Source organism: Myripristis murdjan, chromosome 21 (assembly GCF_902150065.1).
Source record: "Myripristis murdjan chromosome 21, fMyrMur1.1, whole genome shotgun sequence".
NCBI classification, from domain to species: Eukaryota; Metazoa; Chordata; class Actinopteri; order Holocentriformes; family Holocentridae; genus Myripristis; species Myripristis murdjan.
Genome location: NC_044000.1, coordinates 11,554,892 through 11,574,344, shown reverse-complemented (window position 1 = coordinate 11,574,344; position 19,453 = coordinate 11,554,892). Strand labels below are relative to the sequence as shown.

General features: G+C 41.4%; 1 protein-coding gene across 2 annotated transcripts in view; it reads right to left on the bottom strand.

Moving 5' to 3' along the window:
* hdac4 (histone deacetylase 4) overlaps window positions 1-19,453 on the bottom strand; it is a 151,841-nt gene that overhangs the window by 86,504 nt on the left and 45,884 nt on the right. For both annotated transcript variants that reach the window (XM_030080429.1, XM_030080430.1), the window contains exon 3: window positions 7,302-7,370. In XM_030080429.1, coding sequence (XP_029936289.1) covers window positions 7,302-7,370 — 69 coding nt within the window. The remainder of the gene's footprint in view (window positions 1-7,301; window positions 7,371-19,453) is intronic.

The following is a 19,453-nucleotide window of genomic DNA, read 5'->3' as shown; positions in this document are numbered from 1 at the left end:
ACTGTCCTTCAGTTCATCAAAAGTTCAAGAAAACTATTTGCATCCACCTCTTGTTCAATGAAAAAGACTGTGTGTGTGTGTGTGTGTGTGTGTGTGTGTGTGTGTGTGTCTGTGTGTGTGTGTGTGTGTGCGCGCGTGTGTGTGTGTGCATAAGCCCTATGGTGGCTGAGCAGAAAAGAAGCAGCTGCCCACCAGCTCTTGCCTGCTCTATACTGGCACCAGGCAGGGGCGTCCATGCCAGGGCAGGGAGTGGCGTCAGGGTGGGGGCAGGGTGGGAGCGGTGCAGGCCATCTGGGAAATTGGCACTGGGACCCAAGGGTGGCACAGGCGCCTCGGCCAACACGTGTATACTAGGCAGGTGGTCTCCCACTGGGGAAAGCGGTCAATCACAGTAAGGGCTGGATGGTGACTGGATGGTGGGGGCGGAGCTTAGGTCAGGTGGTGGGGTGAAATGGGAAAACTGATTAGAGATGATGATGGATGTAGATGTTAAAGGAATATAACAAGTTTCTGAGAGCTTGTCTTATTGGTAAGCTTGACTGATAAGTGATGAGAACATCTTTTTAAAATAGGATGTGGGGGCAGGGCATAATAATAAGGAGAATAATATTTCGAAGGTATAAACCAATGGGATATCAGTCAGGAGGGGAAAGGCAGTTTTATTTGATGGGAAGGGCGAAAGGGTGGGATTGTTCAAAAATCTATAATTATTCTAATGGCTAGAGTTGGAAAAATGACTGATGAAAACTGTATACTAGGTACACCATTTTCTACGAAGTAAAATTATTGGCATTTTGAAATAAATGCCAATAAAACAAAGAAAGAAAACACAAATTTTGTGTTTTAGCAGCATTTATTGTTCAACAGGAGTAAATTATGACATGAACATCAGCATAAATCATGCTCATCACCTATACTGACTTCTTTCTTAAATTGTATAAATCACACTACCACTAATAAAAGCTTTAATGGCAGCCACCTAGTGCAGTGGTTCCCAACCCAGTCTTCAAGGCCCCCCTATCCTGCAGGTTTTTGTTTCAGCTCTACTCTTTCATACCTGATCCATTTAAGGGCTGCATGCTAATTGGCTGAAACAGATCTACCTGAAGAGGACATGCATGAAGGTGCATGGGCCTTAATTGGGTGAGGTGTGCAAGAGTAGAGCTGGAACAAAAACCCGCAGGACAGGGGGTCCTTGAGGACTGGTTTGGGAACCACTGACCTAGTGTATGCTTAACACTGGAGCAAGTGAACCACACGCCATTTCTGAAAAACGTGGTGTTTTCCCTTAAATCAACATGGTGAGAGTAGAAAAAGAGAATACCAAGATTTACAAAGTTCTTGTAATGCATGCAGTAACACACACACACACACACACACACACACACACAATACTGTTCTAGTGAGAAGGGAGGGAGTCAGCAGGGGCCTGGCCAGCAGACAGCTCCCTTCTCGGGTCAAGGTGACCTACAGACGGTGTCCTCTGGAACACAGCTCTCCCTCTGCCTCCCTCCCTCTATCCATCTCCCTCACTCTCTCTGTTAGTCGCATCTTTTTCCCACCCTCCCCCTCTTTCGTTCGCATCCATTACATCAACAATAACTGTAGCATGTAGACACTGGTCCTAATAATACCTCATAATAACAAAACTAAAGGATAACCTCCAGTTGGCATGGTGCTTTTGGGATTTAACAGGGTAGCAGTGTCCGAGGTCTCCCAGTGCTAAAATCAACATCAACAGTCATGGGATATATGCATCAAATGATTACAATGATGCATAAAATTTGCATCAATGTAAACTGATGATTTTCCTCCTTTTTAAATGCAAGCTAGATCTCATGAAAGGACATATGCTCATGTTTATCATTTTGTGAATAAGTTAGTGGAGTTAATTAGTGGGAGACCAGCACCTTGTTACAGAGGTCTGCTGGGCAAACAACATGAACACCTGAAAAACTTCATGTACGACACATTCAATGAAAACCACTTCAGCTTCCATTTCATCCATTTTTTAAATAAGAAAGTCTTATCTAATTAGTGTTAAAATTAGTGTTAAAACTAGTAATTATAGTCAGACTTTAGTGTAATAACATCAAATATATGTGGTGTTATCTTCTCAGAGTTAGTTACCAATCATGTTAGCTAGCTAGCTAAGCTGGGTAATGCTCGGTAAACCAACAGCTGTGTAAACAAATCTGTGATGCTTCTTTGGGTCGCTAGGCAACAAAAGCACTACAGTAAATGTTTTGTATGCTAGCAATCATTAAGATTTTTTTTTTCTCTAAAGTTGATTTTGTTGATTCTGACTTGGGCACTAAGCCTCACACTTGGAAAGCTGCACATAGTTCAAACTGTTCACAAGATATGAAATGATCTGAGCAAACTCTGTCCTGTTTGCTGTCTGCCTTGATGTGTTTATCACTGATTAAAACTATCTGCAACATTCTTTCCCCCTGATTGAGAAATCACTGTCTCATTGATAGTTCTCTTCCTTATTGCAAATAAATGTTTTTAATACTTAGTCTACAATAATTTTCTGCATCCTTTCAATGGTGGAAAACCCAAATGCATCATGTGGCCTGTTGTTTGGCTGGATGCCGCAATGTCAGATGAAACAGCAGTCAAAACTAATGAAATCAATGTTACATGACACAATTACAACATAATATCACAGCATCCTTTGAGGGAAAGAACATGTGGTAGAGTTCTCCATAGGAACTTTTGATAACTGGAGCCTTTATCATTACTTGGGCTAGTTATTTGTGAACTGGAAGTTAAATTTAGACAGCAGACTAGTGTATAAGCAGAAGAATCAGTTTCCTGGCAGCTTCTTCATATTAGAGCTGGGCCAGACTATGTTCACTGCGATGAGAAGGAGGCAGATGTAGGGAATGTGGAGTGAGAGGAGGACAGACAGAAAAAGATGTGTGACAGAGCATGTAAAAAATCAGGGGCAAAATGAGTGTAGAAATAGAAACTGCAGACTGAGAAATGATGGGGGGCACACAGGAGCTGAGTGAAAAGCAAAGGGTGAGAGAGAGAGAGAGAGAGAGAGAGACAGACAGAGACAGACAGAGACAGACAGAGAGAGAGAGAGAGAGAGAGAGAGAGAGAGAGAGAGAGAGAGAGAGAGAGAGAGAGAGAGAGAGAGATTTTGCATATTGCATTATATTTTATAAATGCTTTGGTAATAAGCACCTTTGTATTCCATGCCAATAAAGCCCATTTGAAGTGAACTGAGGCAGTGAGGGAGCATGACCTCCATATAGCCAAGGATATTTTTCCTGATACAGTTTTGAAATGGTAATGAGCCTGCTCATATTTGCATAACATGCCTCTCTCATCACTCTTCTTCTACTTATCCAGGCACTCCTCTCCTAAAAATCGGTCTACCTCCTACGATTTTCTTCTATCTCTCTCTGTCTTTCCTGCTCTCTTACAGACCTCTACTCATTTAGCCTTCCAGCTCCACCCTATCTCACTCTCTCTCTCTCACTCACTGCCCGATCCGCTCAATTTCCCAGTCAGGTTCTTAAGTGCTCATAGATAATTGAGGACACTAAATAAAGACGAGCTGTTCAGTCAGAAGACAGAAGCTAGTCAACAGGTCCTCCTCTTCCTGTACGAACCCCATCCTCCCCCTTCTCTATTTACTCGCCTCGACTTCTCATTCTGCTAAGCCTTGGTATCAGCACTGCGCAGACAGAAAATGAACATACTTACAAAGCCTTAAACCTAAAACAGCCGCTAGTCACTTTTGAGGATGAGCACTGACCGTGCACACCGGGCCCCGATGATGGGTCCTTTTGAGATCTTTCTCAGAGCAAAAAAAAAAAAAAAAAAAAAAAACACTGTTGGTCTAAATTTTCAACCATTCTTCCTTGATCCTCCCCATCAATCTTTCTCACTCTGCTCTCCTCCATCTCTGCCCCTCCTTCCTCCTCACTTCTCTCACCTTCCCTCCCTCCTCCTCACTCCCTGCAGCGTCTGTGCTCTGACAGTTATGTGTGAGTGGAGCGTGGGATGCTGCTAATTTGTGCAGAGTGGGAGAAAGCTGTTTTGACTGGGGGAGAATGAGCCCAGATTAGCCTCTACTGTGGAATGGATGGACGAGGGATGGATAGGCGCGCACACGCACACACACACACACACACACACACACACACACACACACACACACACAGAGTTGAAGTGACTATGGAAGGTGACATTACTCATGTTCCTTCAACCTCCCCCTTTGCAGAAGTTAGTCACCCTGGTTAATATGCACCCAAATCTGTCTCATCATCCCCCTCCACCTCTCTGTCCTATGCTTCATCTCTCCATCACATCACTCATTCATTCTGGCTGACACTTGTCCTACTTTTTGATCCTGAGCTGATGACTCACTGAAATGTTCTCACACACACACACACACACACACACAAAACGCTGACCCCCGACTGATGTCGTCTAGATGGCTTCTCTGTGAGACCTGTACGGATCGACTTGCAGCCAATCCTGCAAAATATAGTGTGTGTGTTTGTGTGCACATTCATATGCATGCTATATACACATACTAACTCATACACACACACACACACACACACACACACACACACACACGTATATGCAGAAAGTGTTGTCGTGGGTCTTGGCAATCCATTTGACTAATTCTAACACTTCTCATGAAAGTGTTAATAGAAAATTGTATTTCTTCCAATAAAATAGTCTTTTCCTTTTTTTGGGAGGAGGTATAACATCTAGTTAGCACATTTACAGGATGTGTTATAATTAGTCAATCTGCTTGCCAAGACAATTTCTGAGATGCTGCTTGTGTTGTAAGAGTTTCATGTTTTATTCTATCAGAGTTAAAGAGTTAAATGTTTTATTCTTCCGAAGGCTTAGCATTGAGATGTGTTTGTTTGGCTGATCCATGCCATTTCCATTGTAGAGATATTAAAGCACTTAATTTAATGTTTTAGAATGCCCATTCAATAAAAATAAAGCATAAAAATACTTTTTTTTCTCCTCCAGCAGGGAAAAAAACTTGAATCAATATACTGTCACTCTAACTATACTCTATACTCTATACAGGCTTTTCATCTGAAAGAGGCGTAACTCTTTCTGTTTCTTTTCATTTTATATCGCCTATACAAGACAGGATCAATAGAAGGAGGGAAAGAGGAGTGGGAGAGATGAACAGAGGTAGAGGAAGAAGAAGAAAAGCCTCAGATTGGTTTAAACACCGAGTACCCACCCTTTCTCCATTTCCAATCTTCATTTCTAGAAGGAAAGACACACACACACACACACAATGACATCAAGCTAAGCCTGCTCTTCTGCATCAAAGCATTTACCTTATGTTACCCATTTTCCAATGAACGGCCATGAAGCATGATGGTATACACATTTTGAGCTCTGAATTACAAGGTTACAGTGCAGTTCTATGATTCTGAGCATCAAATTTTGACATCCCTGTGAAAATCTATGTAATTCCTATCAGAAGACGCTTTCATCACTTTTAACTCCAACGGGTTGTTTGAAAAATAACATAACACTCAAAACCAGTACTGTGTTGATAACTCAATTTAAAAAAAAAAAGAAAAAAAAAAGTGAGACAGGGTGGTAAAATTCAAGTAGGTCATTGTGAATGTGTGTACATGCACCAGTTTGTGTCACTGCTGCAAGGCCGTGCAACATGCTATTAACAGATCATGGCTTCGGGTCTCTGTAACCACACTGGTGACATCACTGCCGTGTCAGCACTGGTCAGCTGACGACATGCTGGTGTGGCGGCAACTTCCCACGTTCCTGTCACTGAGAGCGTGAAGCTCAATCGACACCTCTCAGCTCACATGCACTTGCACGACCGCACAAGTACACTGCCATGTAAAAGTTCTCCAGGAGTCGACCACTGAATAAAAGATTGCTAGCTGCTAAAAATGGCATGTGACTTGTGGAAATGATTACATGCTCACAAGTACATAACAAGCTTTCTCGCACCAGGAGACAGAGTGATTTTTAAAGCCAGGTATAGCAGCCAGCTAAGGCAACCATGATGCCACTAAATTGGCAGTTAGCAGTTATGGGCAGCAATCACACTTGGTGCATTACTCATCAGTAACCCAAAAGACATTACTGCATCAAACACAGCTCAAAGTCAGCTAGAAGTATTTCTAAAGTTTCTCAGCAGGGTTGTATCTGCATCAATTCAAAACAGTCTTTAGAACACACATCTGAGCACAGATAAAGATGAAAGATAAATATGTTGGTGAAAACTGGATGATGCTTCTATCAAATCTTTAAGCAGCTATCCGTAATTCTCTTGTTGTGTTCTGGTGACCGTTTTTGTAATAAGCAATGATTGCTCGTGTTTTTGCACCGCACTTCCCAATGATCAAACGGCACTGATGTCTTTTGTTGAAGTTTCTTTAGGAAGCACTATTTTCTTTGTTTAAACAAAGTGCTGTTGGTGTTACTGGAGATATGAAACACATCGCTCCCTGTGCGCCAGAGGATTTATGCCCAGACACGTGTAGAACAGCAAATGTTCAACCTTTCATGAACTGGGTAAAAGTGGGATTACAACTGTGTTTTATCAACCTGCAATGGAGAATAGCAAAACAGCATATATTGACAGCTGAGTATGAAAATGCCAGAGATGATTACTTTAAATTTTATTATCAAGTATTTGCATATGACCCCTGCATCTGACTGAAAACTATGAATCCCTGTGCATCTGTTCGCCCGTTTGTCACACAGTGGCACAGCTTCCAAACAGATCCTCGGATTTCCACTAAATGTGATGGGATGGCTGGGCGTGTTGCCAAGAAGGAAGTGTCCGACCTTTCATGCCCACTGGACAAAAGTGGGTGTGTTAGTAGGTGTGGCATACTACAGGGCGGAAGACATCATGTTTACTTGTTTGCATAATAATAATAATAATAATAATAATAATAACTGCTTAATTTAACCAGACACACCTGTGTGCTGTCTCCTTACTCAATTAAGACTGCAATTAAAGACACTATTGCGCTTGATTAGGATTAATTATGATTGTTACGATTATTATTAATGTGGTCTATTAACACTGAAAGTTGCACTTTCTGATTGCCAGAAACAGTACGAACGAAGAGTATAGAGGATATTCTGAGTCAGAACAGTCACGCTGAGCTGATATTCAGTAAATCTGCTCCATCAGTCAGTCGATCAGCTCAATGAATGACAGGTGCTTTCAAGCTGGTGGCCCCAAGACACAACTGAAAAGTCTGACAACACACAACAGAGCTCTCATCAACACACACACAAACAAGTCCTACCAGGTGGAAGGTGGTTGAGTGCAGCAGGTTTGAGAAGCTCCAGAGGCTGCTCCTTGCTTGTCAGGCTGCCTGTTGGAGAGCAGGAAGAGTCAAATTCAATCATCAGTATGGAACCAAACGGAAAAACTAACCAGTGTCACACTACATAAACACTAATCTACAGCCTACAGTCTAAAGCTCCTAGTAGAGAAAAGCTAGGGGAAATGGAAAGAGATACAGGTGGACCAAGGCTAGAAAGTAAGAAAAAGAGGAACGAGTACTACTACGTTATATGGCTGAACTGAATTAATTGAAATATTCTCAAAATTGCAATACAGCCAAACTGCAGGAACTACTTTTTTTTTTTCCTAAAGGTAAAACGTGTGTATAAAGTATAAAAGTATTAGAAATGAGGTACTGTGGTGCCAGGAAGACACATCATCATTTTGACAGTTGTTTTGTTTTCAGTGAAAATTAAAACAATGATGAAAAATTATAATTTTTAGTAAACTGCAAATCATACCGAAAATGTAATTTTATGAAATTAAATGCAACATGATTTATTTATTTATTTATTTATTCATATATATATATATATTTTCCATATTGTTCAGACCTACTAGGCTACTAAGGTATGACTATAGTAATATGGTATTCTGTAGCCCAGACTAATAGGGAGAATGAAGGAGACAGAGCAAGATAAAAAAAAAAAAATGAAAGTAAAAGCAAACACTGACACACACCGAGTGTTAACACATTACATTTGCCGTCTTTGCTTAAACAAACAAAGACCTGCGCCTGTCTGTTACCTGTGTGTGTAACCACACACACACACACACACACACACACACACACACACACAAACACAGAATCATGTGTTGCAGGTGATAAGTACAGTGGTAACAGGAACAGACAGACGCTCAATTTAGGGAGAACCTGTCTATAAATAGCCTAGCAGGACACACACACACACACACACACACACACACACACACACACACACACACACACATTTAATAATTTATTTACGCCCACCTTAGTAACAATATATACAGGGACATAAATACTAAGGGCACAGACTTAAGACACACAGGCACATGATGGACAGTGTCTTTTGCCTACAGAGCAGATCAGTCACGGGTACAGGTAACAGCGTCTCTGCCATATATGACGGCTGCCAATAATCGCAGACACAGAACAGTAACACACAGACACACACACACACACACACACACACACACACACGCATGCACCTCTCCTATCCTTATGTAACCTTCCCACTCCTTTCTTGTTCCTTGAAATTGTTGCTACAATCAAACCATTTAAGAAATGTTTTCTCCCAAGCACCACTCTCATTAAAAACACTTCCCTTCCATCAAACTCTGACATTTTTTGTAATCTCAGCTGATAGCTGTATCATGTTGCCCTTCTGTCTTGCTGTCTATAATGGATTTTTCTTTACTTTTCTTTGACCACATTCTGGTTCACCTCACTGCAGAGAGGCCCAAGGCAAATTCTGATGTGTAAATTCCAATCTAATTTATTGACTTGCCCCATCTGAAGCTCTGAAGGGAATGCAGTGCACCCCCCTCCAAGCCCCTGGAGCTACTATCAGACTTAATGATCTTGCTGACTGAATCAGTTCAAAAAGTGATATCATGCACTGCACCCCCAGCTGTATCTGACTTAGGTATGACATACCACACACACACACACACACACACACACACACACACACACACACACACACACACACACACACACACTAATTAGCTTGCTGGACTGAGATGTAGGTAGGCTGTTATCAGATAAGAGCATTTTAAATTCCACACTAAAATATTCCATACCTTTATACAACTATGTGTAATACCTCAGTCACGCAAGTTACCCTTTAGAAATCACAGGTGCCTTATTAGACTACTTTGTTTACATGATCAAGCATCACATCCCACCTTTAACTCACACACACTGACACAATTTGCCACAAACTGTTCATAAAATGTTATTCATGAATGTTTATGTGCATATAAATGTGCTGTTCATTCCATTCTATCATCAATCAATCAATCAATCAATCATACCTTATTTGTCCTCAGGGGGAAATTTGGTTTAAGTTACATCCTGTCCAAGAAACACAAAAAGACATGACATGTGAGAAAATTACAAAGTCAGAGCACAAGTTGAAAAGAGAAATTTAATGGTGTGAACCTGAAGTGCTCTATTAGATGATACAGAGAAATGAAGAGATGAAATAGGGAAAAAGGGACAGAAATCTTGAGATGGACCACAGAGAAAGGGAGCCCCTTCCTGGCCAGTCAGCTGTGCAGTAGGCACCAACCAGTTGAGACAATTATCAAGGACAGTCATGTAAAATTACAATACTTCCTAATTCAAAAATGCGGCAATGTGCCTTGCCAAATGTCATGATGCACGTTGTGGAGAGATGCACTCAGTTTGTTTCACCATTTAACAAAAAGAACAAATGGCAAAACAATGCAAATGTTTTGCAATGGCACTGTTGTACTAACGGGTGCAGTTATTGCGCACACAAAGAATTCAAGGTCGATTTTTTTTTTCCTCCCCAGAGCATCGCAGCTGTCATGGGACAGCCAGCAGGAACTGATGGGAACGCGGTTTCCTCACAGCAGCTATGCCAACGCAGCAGCAGCTGGAGGAGGCAGCTTTTCTCCCACAGGCAGAACAGGGGATCGCCACCCACTGCTTGCAAGAGAAACAGAGCTGTAAAAAGTGTCAGAGGCTGTTTGATGTGTCAACAAGCTGAGGTTAAAACAGGTTAAACAGTTTGGCGCATAACTGTTTAAATTTTGTCCGACATATTGTGAGAATATTGAATCATGAACCCTGTTTCGTGAATCATATCAAATTGTGAATTTAGTGACTAGTTGCACCCCTCATAACGGGCTTGATGAGTGTTTGATTCTCAGATTCCAAGAGTATAATATCGCTGTTGTCAGTGTTTTCAGTGCTTGAAACATCTTTTCCTTTTTCTTCAACTGCACTTACAATATGACTGGTTTGAACTTGTTTTGAATTTGTGCCAAGAAATTTGATCAAAAACAAAATCTATTTAAGCAACAATCACTTTAACTGGACATGCTGTGTACTTTACTTGATTTAGGGGAAAAAAAATAAATCAGTAAACAAATAAAAGTGGTCTGTGTTTAAGAAATATCCCAAAGAAGAGCATCTTGGTCGCACACTGGACTGGCGTGCTATAACACTGTTGCAGCGTTGCAGATTTGAATCTGGCCCTGGATCAAATTCATCATCATTGCATGTCATCCTCTCTCTTTCTGCCATCTCCCCTGTCATTTTTCACTGTGTACTGTTTAATAAAAAAGTAGAAATGACTTGAGAGAAACAGCTGAGTTCAGTGGGCATTTTTCCCTCCTCTCGAGAGGCTCTTCTGTCTCCAATAAGGCTGACTTTCTGTCATTTATCACAATATCGGACAGCCCTAGGAAACAGCACACTCCAAGACTCTACTGGATACTGGTGTGTGACTCTGCAATTTGTGGAATCTACTTCTTCGCTTCTGCCACCGCAGTCAGAAAGAACAGATTCCTTGTTTTGAAACAATCTGCAATCTGACAATTTTTGTGAGAGTGCTGCTGCTGTTTTGGCAGTTTATTGACAAGTACAGAGCCTTTTAATGTTTAACATTTTCTCTAGGACACTGACATGTTTGGACTGAAATTGGAAAAACTGATGTCCAAAAGCTGCAAACATTTTAATTCTCAGAAGCCAAAACCAGTTGAATCTGCATCATCATCACCGAACCACTACAGACAGACATGAGGAAAGCAGAGAGAGAGAGAGAGAGAGAGAGAAAGCGTGTGGAAGGGATAAAAAGGCGGAGAGAGGGAGAGAGAGAGAGGCCATGTGCTGTGTCACACATGAACGAGCACCAGCACATGACACACTCACAACTACGAGGGCTTTTGTTTTTCTGGGTTGCCGGGTGCTATTTTCAGCCCAAGCAGACTGCTCTATGATTAATACATGACGGAGGGCGGGGTTCAATTAAATATTCATATTATACACACACACAAACACACACCAAATGCATACTTTTACACAGGCAAAAGCTGTTTCCTGTTTTTTAGATTCTTTACTTAGTAAAGTAAAGGCAATTCCAACACCACAATAGAACAAAATTCCAGAAGAACTACTGGAGGAAATATAGTAAGCAACCATGAAGACAGCCAAGTCAGATTTTCAGTGTGCTGGTTTTTTTTTTTAATTGTGTAAACATAAGGACATCTTCTTACATTGCGTCATATCATATTTTTTTTATTTTGTTCTTATTTTTTTTAAATACAGAGCACTGCTGACATTTGCATTTTTCTGTTCAACTTTTGCCGAGACACCAAGACGCTCCTCAATGTGAGTTTTAGCATCAGCGACCAATCACAAAAGAGAAGGGGTAGGAGGATAACTGCTGGAAGATATAAACACATGTTGGAGGAGAGTTTAATCAAGGTGGAGTCTGATCATACAGACCCATTCATTTAAAAATCAAAAAGCTAAACACAATCAAGATGCAAAAAAAGAGCCTGGAGGGAGGTATGAGAGATATGAGATTCCAGGAGAATTGCTGTTGGTAAGTAGCTGATCACAATGTCAAGTGTTGTCATAACAGTGAAATATGTGCTTTTTATAATCACTTTTAAATGACTCCCAACTACAGCTAGTGTTGCATCACTCTTTTTTTTTTCAATCACGTTGTCTGTGTGCATATCCCTTAAACGGAAACAGGGGAGAGAAGAGAAGAGACTAAACAACTGGTCTGTGTTTTGACGGAGAACTGAAAAATAGCTGGATGTGTTTGTGCATGTCTGTGTGTGCATGTGTATTTGTGCATGTGTTTGTGCCTATACCTCTGTGTCTGTGTCTGTGTGTGTGTGTGTGTGTGTGTGTGTGTGTGTGTGTGTGTGTGCGTGCGCATATGCATGTCAGTGGGGTGGCAGTGACAGATGGCAGAAAGACGACACCAGAGCCTGATGGGCCAGAGGAGGGCCAAGCAGTTTCTCACACACACATACACACACAAATACAGGAGCACTAAGTGCAAAGTCTAGTGCGACTGTGAGCTCTCTGCACTGATTCTTTCTGTTACAGTCAGTGACAAGCACCACTTTCTTTTTATCTTTTGCTCGTAGGAGCCCTGTAACCCTTCTCATGGACATACTGTGATGAATAGAAACCAAGAGCAAGACAGACAGAAAGATAAATTGAGTTTTGTATTTGTATCCATGTATACGTAAGTACAGATAAGTGTGTGCATGCCTGTGTGTGTGTGTGTGTGTGTGTGTGTGTAGGAAATGTACCCCATGGAAACCAGGTTGTTTCTATGTTGTCTTCTAATGGAGCGGGCAGACTTTGACCTTTGATGCCTGGGGAGGAAGACAGGCCAAGGGCTCTCTGCCTTAACACACACAGATGAGAGGCAATCTCCATGGCAACCAAAACAAACACACAGGCATTGATCACAAGACAAAGAAAGTGAGAGACAGAGAGAAGCTTGTGTATGAAAAGGCATGATTTCTATCCAATTAAATCAAAATACAACATAGATACTAGGGCTGCATCCGACTCACAATTTCCAGAGTTGACTCAGAGTCAGCATTTAAATATAACAAATCCACTCTCCATCCCCCTCCCTGCTCATATTGTAATGCTAAGTAACTAGCCTATTTTACAAAAAATAAATAAGTGAACTCTTTTCATCAAAGAGCATTATGCAATACTGTGTAAAACTGATGTTTCATTCAGGCTGTCCAGTCTATTAGCATCTCTACTGCTAGCATGCAATCCTCCAGCCAACCACTGGTCTAATTTGTCCCACCTCGCTTACGATTCAAGTCTTTCAAGGCCAGCCGCAATGGAAAGGGTGCCGGTGTGCACAGTCCACTTTTGAGCCGACACTGCATCTGAGTGTGTGTCTGTGAGAGCGTAACCACACACTCATCTCCACAGCACTCCTGTCCAATCCAAACAAGGCACTTATCCATCTACTTTCCTGTCCATGCTAGGCCACTGTTGTCTGAAAGAGTTGTATTGAGTAGTTGTCCTCTCCACAATACAACCATTATCTGCTATTACAGAGCTAACAACAGATAAAGTTCAAGAGTGATGAGACAGAGATGGATAACCTGCTGGGTTCACTAACTCTTAAAGCTCATTCTGTGGTCCGAGCTTAAGCTCTGCTCATGCCCCTCGTGCCTGGTTATAAAGAGAGAAGAGGACACTTGAGATAGGCTGGAGCCTGAGGAGGAAAATCAAAGTACGATGAGATATTTCTGTAGCCATTCTTCTCTATTGTGAAATTAAAATGATCTATCTTCCACTGTCTTTTGCATGTCTTGTACTATCCCTTTGCATTCCATCATGCTGCTAATTTTCACAAAACCTGTCTGCTGTACAAAGAACAAACGTATCTAGATGTAACTACCAATCATAAAACATAATGATCAAACACAAACACAAGGAAGCAAAACAAAGCACAAAGCACACAATGGCAAGTTCCAGCTGGACACAACAAGAATAACTGCAGTAAGTTAAACAGCCACTGTTTAAACAGTTGACGACCACTTTTTGACAGCAGTTAGGCACATTTATACAAATGTACTGTAAGTTGTACCCCAGCTTGTGAATTTTTTTTTTTTTTTGGTTACGGCAACCGGGGAAACAGCAACCTTTTTGTGTACACCTGTGTTTTGCACTACTTTGAAGACAACCCTTCTACACTTTCTTCCATAGCCACATCACTGCCATGACACTGGCACATATGGCGAGCAAAGATAAATATAGCCCAGGACATCAAGGATGTGTGTGCCCAGCCCCAATAAGTAAAGAGATTTGCTCTTTTACATATGTGTGTCATATCTTATTTGAAAAAGTCTATATGTGTCAACAGACTTCCTTGTGGAAAGACATACGTGTTCGCCACATGGAAAAGGAAGAGGGGGAAAGCCAAGTTAACCATGCCTGGCAAAAGGACAAACTGGCACATCAACTGGCAGGAAGCAGGCGTGCCTGCCTCAGTGAGTACACACCCGGTGTACAGTGGTGAGGAGAACCCAGCCACTTTGCTCCAAGATTCAGTAATGTACGCACACACGCACACACACATTCGTGTTTACCTGGACACACATAGCATATAAACATACACACAAACGCATACACACACACACACACACACACACACACCACACCACTCTTCTTCCTGCTAGACTGTGAGGTTGCCAAGTCACCCTGCCCCAGGCTGTCTTTACCTCAACCCCACCGCCAATCACCAGCCATGCCAGCCTGTCTAGTCCACTACAGCTCAGTCTGCTGTATTCGGAACCCTCAGTACCAGCCTGAGAGCTTTGCCAACCCCCCTGCCACTTTGCCAACTATGCCATCCTGTCTGTAGAGCCTCCACCAAAACTGTCCTTCTGCTCCAACCAAACACCATGCCAGTCTGAGAGTGTGCCAGATATGCCAACCTGTCACCACCACTCTAAACCACAAGACAACCTGCTGGAAAGCCAAAATATGAGGAGTTTCACTGCAAAATGAAATATTTACCATTTCGCTCTCGTAAATGATTAGGTGCAAAAAATAAGACAAACCATGGTGCTCGTTGAGGGCTAAAGTGTAACTTCAGTCATTAGCTCTAAAAATACTAACATTTTTACAGAGTGGATTCTCTCTATTTAAAGATATTAAATAATAAAATTCAATTAAACATACCCTTATGTATTTACTAAAATTTAATAACTTTAAGTTTGATCCAGTCTTGTCATGCAGTGCCAGTTGCACTAACCCAGCAGAAGTGGTTAGGCCTCCAGTCCATTCTGTGTGCCCTTGTAGCTCCACAACATTGGCAGGTAGCAGGCTGGAAACGATGCCCTGCTGCCTTGTAAATAAGAGCCAGTCTATCTGCCACAGCCACTGCCAAGTGTCTATGCCAAGGGTCAGCAGCTATAACTTATGTGGAGTGCTTTGGTAGTACAGTTTCAGTTTCAGTATTTTATTGCACACCTGTGTTTAGAGTTTAAAAAATGACAATTACTAATACTGGCACTTCTAGGGAGCTGTAGTTACCACATCAAAAAAATTCATTTTGAAGACTTTCAGTGAACATACAAACATAGCAAAGTAAAGCTGGGATATTTTTGCTTTAATGCCACCATGTCAATCACACACTTTCAGTAGGAACGTCTGACACTTCTTGATTTGCAATACCTTAAAATTTATATCTATAGAACAGTATTTTTTTTTTTAATCTTCTTTGATTTCTTGGTAATTTATTTGACTGTGACCGTGAGCCAGACAGAGTCTGTGTGCTAAATCTGTTCACCGCTGCTCTGCTAAAACCACTTGTTGATGTTGCGGCCATGTTTACCAACTGCTTAGCACTTCCTGTGGGCATTCTAAACCTAGAAGATAAACCACACCCTTTGACTGTACTCTCACTGCTGGCCTTTTTAGGTCTGTGTACATGTCTGTGTGTATTTCAGTGTGTGTGTGTGTGTGTGTGTGTGTGTGTGTGTGTGTGTCTGCAAGTTGGAGTTTAAGCAAGGAAACATGACCCCTAAATGATCTTGGACTATGGACTTAGGTAAGCATTTGTATGTGTGTGTGTGTGTGTGTGTGTGTGTGTGTGTGTGTGTGTGTGGCCATTATGTGACCATCCATCCACAAGCATCAGTGTATGGATGGTGGATGGTCAATTTACAGTCTCTCTCTCTGTCTCTCTCTCATACACATATATGATCACTATAAAAGAGGCTAGCAGCCATGTGGTCTGGCAGCAGGCAGGCAACAGGAGCTAGCTCCGTAGGGAGACAGGAGATCCCTCTGATACCTGAGAAGGGTGCTCTGTGCTTGTGTGTGTGTGTCTGAGTGTGTCTGTGTGTGTAAGTGTATCTCAGTGTCTGTGCAACTGAGATGCTTCTGTGCATCATGCCCAGTGAGACAGACACAGAGGCATCTGCAGAAGAGTGGAGGGGTCACTATGTAGAGGGGAGGGCTCCTCTGTCTGTCAGAGCTTTACACATATGGACATTACATGGTACATTAGAGTTATTGGTTAGGGACCAAGTCAATGGAAAGTCCTCACAAACATGGTAATTTACACATGTGTATTACTATATCCTGTGTGTGTAATATGTGTGATATACAAATTAAGGTCACCAAGGGAAAATACAGTGCCTCTGTTTGTGCCTCCAGGTGGTGCTCCTGCAGTGTATTTTAAGCATTCAAGGACTTCTACAAAGATGGCTCAATCTCAATCTGTGAAAGTTTACACACATATTTCAATTTTCCCATCACGGCTATTCCAGAGAATTTGGATACACGCAACCTTTTTGACAAAGCATACAAATGAAGCCAGCTGCAAAGTGTGTTAGACATGCAGTGGATATTTGTGAGGAGAACCCACAGCATGTCTGATCACTTCTGGTCATTTCCTGAAATGTTGCTGTGAGGACCAATTTTGCAATTTTGGAAACTGACAACTCAGGTATCGAGTATTTGCTCCATGGGCTTGGACTCTTCTAGAGGCGAAATACAGCTATATATAATTATTTTTTATATCATTTATGTCTTATTGGCAGCTTGACAGTTGAGAGATGGGGTGAAAGAGAGAGGTGGGGGGATGCCATATGACAAATGTCCCAAGCTGGACGCTGTAGTTATATGGTACGCCTTCTAGGCACTGGGCCACCACAACACCCTGAGAAAGTCTTTGGAAGTCAGTGCAAAACACAACCTTGATATCTCAATTACACTGTGTGTAGGCACTACCACTAGTTGTGTTAAAAGCGGGGCAACCTTGATGAATGGAACAAAGTGATCCTTTTCAAGATTATCATAATTTTCGTCATGACCCTCTCAATCCTCCTCTTTCCCAATCTTTTCTTTGAGTTTTTCCCTCAGAAGCAAGCATGGATGTGCAAGAGAGATTGGACCAGGCATACTGCCACAAGGCTGTGACCACTAGATTTAAATATACCTCCTGTCTGTCTTGCAGCCTGTTTTTACAAGAGCTGTGTTTGCTGTTCTGTCAGTGTGGTTGGATGCCTGGAACATGGGATTCCCAACGTGCCCGATCATGTTGATTCTCAGTAAAAGTGTGCCACACTCAACGCAATGTGTGCATCTGTGTCTTTTAATGATACCACGGATATAAATAGGTCAAGCTCACTCACATCTCCATGCATTCTATAGCTGTGTAAAAATCTTAGTCCTTCCCAAGTGTGACAGTGTGTGTGTGTGTGTGTGTGTGTGTGCGTGTGTGTGTGTGTGTGTGTGTTAGGGCTGTCAGCTGGACCAAAAAAAATCTAATTCGTACATTATATTCCAAAAAATGACAGCGATTTGAACATATTTGAGTGAAATAAATAAATAAAAACATTGCATTAAATGTATCATTAAACTGCAGCATGACCATAATATTCTTAGGCGACTCCTTTTGTACACGCAACATGTAAAACAGGGCAGAAGGGCAGTGCCACCTAATATACAGTACATCAAGTGGCTTTGGTAACAGTAAACTTTTTTTTTTTTTTTTTTTTTTTTTGGTAACTTGACTTGACAAATAGTGACAAAATAATAACTGAGTGGCCAAACCCTTAATCTAAAAGTACATTGATAAAGTCTGAATGACATATTTTACATAGTTTCGCCAGATGGCACTTTTCAGATTTTCTGGAGCAACAGCTATTTTCTCCGCATGTGGTTTTTCTGACTTTCGAGACATTTTTTTAGCGCTGTGATGCTGAGCACCTGTGTGGGTCAGTGCTGTTATTGTGGCCAATTAACTTGCAGCAGCTGCATGTGAATGGAGAAAAGAAGAGCACAGCTGAGAGCAGAAAGCAGAGCACAAGTCAGAATTTTCAGCACACATTTATTATCATTCACACACATTATTACACATTTGAAAGAATATTAGAATATCAAATGTAAATTTGACAGCCCTCGTGTGTGTGCATAACTGTCCGAGGAATCACGTACATTGTGTGAAATCTGTTTGAATTTCTTTCAGATTCCGTTTTATTTTTTTCCCAAATTCCATGTTTTCCTCAGATTTTGGTGTTTTTACAATTTAGGCACATTTTGAAAAATCAGAGTGTCTAATCATGTGGTGAATGTATCAAATTTAAACAATTTAATAAGAAAATATTCCAAATTTAAGGAGTATCAGTGAATTTGATGTAACATAACATTGCACTAGTGTTTGTCAAATAAAGTGCTTCAGTACACTTCTAAAACAAAACAAGTTATGATTTTGTAAAATAACTGACTCACTGACTCAAAGTAGTCTTTGAATATTTCTCTCTGCTCTAAACTTAGGTGTTAGTGTAAAATTCCTCAGCTTTTTTGGATGACTTAGCCATCTCTGAGGGCCTCTTCGACATGACTGTGTGTGCGTGTGTGTGTGTGTGTGTGTGTGTGTGTGTGGAGGTGGAGCTAAGTCCCACCCTTACTGAAACACAGATACCAGACAGCAGAGAACAGAGGCTACAGTCACATGCCTGTAAATTACAATAAAATAAAACACGGCAAAGACTACTGGTATAGTTTTGTTTTGTTTTTTTGTTTTTTTTTGCTGTTCATTCGGCTTAGGCGCTGTGAAAAACGCATATAATGGTGTGGAAAACCCTGATTTTTATAAATTGCATCCACATTTTGGCAAAGTCCACAATGTTTCATTCTACAGTTAATTCCATAGTCATTATCAAATTCTGCATTTCCATCCGTGCTTCCCACATCAAGAATGACAGGGCCCTACACGTTATTGATGTGTGGGTCAGGGTTTTTTAATACCCACTCCACCACCTAATCCATTATGAGGGCCAATCTGCACCACCCAACCCACTACAAGATGTGTTAATTAACCACCTGAACCCGACCCAAGCCACAAACCTCCAAATTTAGTAAATTTGAGGTAGGTTACTGTCTTATGGACATCAGATTAGTGCAATGCCTCACAAACCAGGCAGATAATATAATCTGCAATGGTATCTTCAGACAGGACAACCTGCCCAAATCGCTCATATGTACATGCGTTACTTTTTTTTGGCTTTCTTTGCATGCAACATTAGAATTACCCATTCTTAACTTTTCTTTGATTAAGTCCATCATATCAGCGGTAGGCT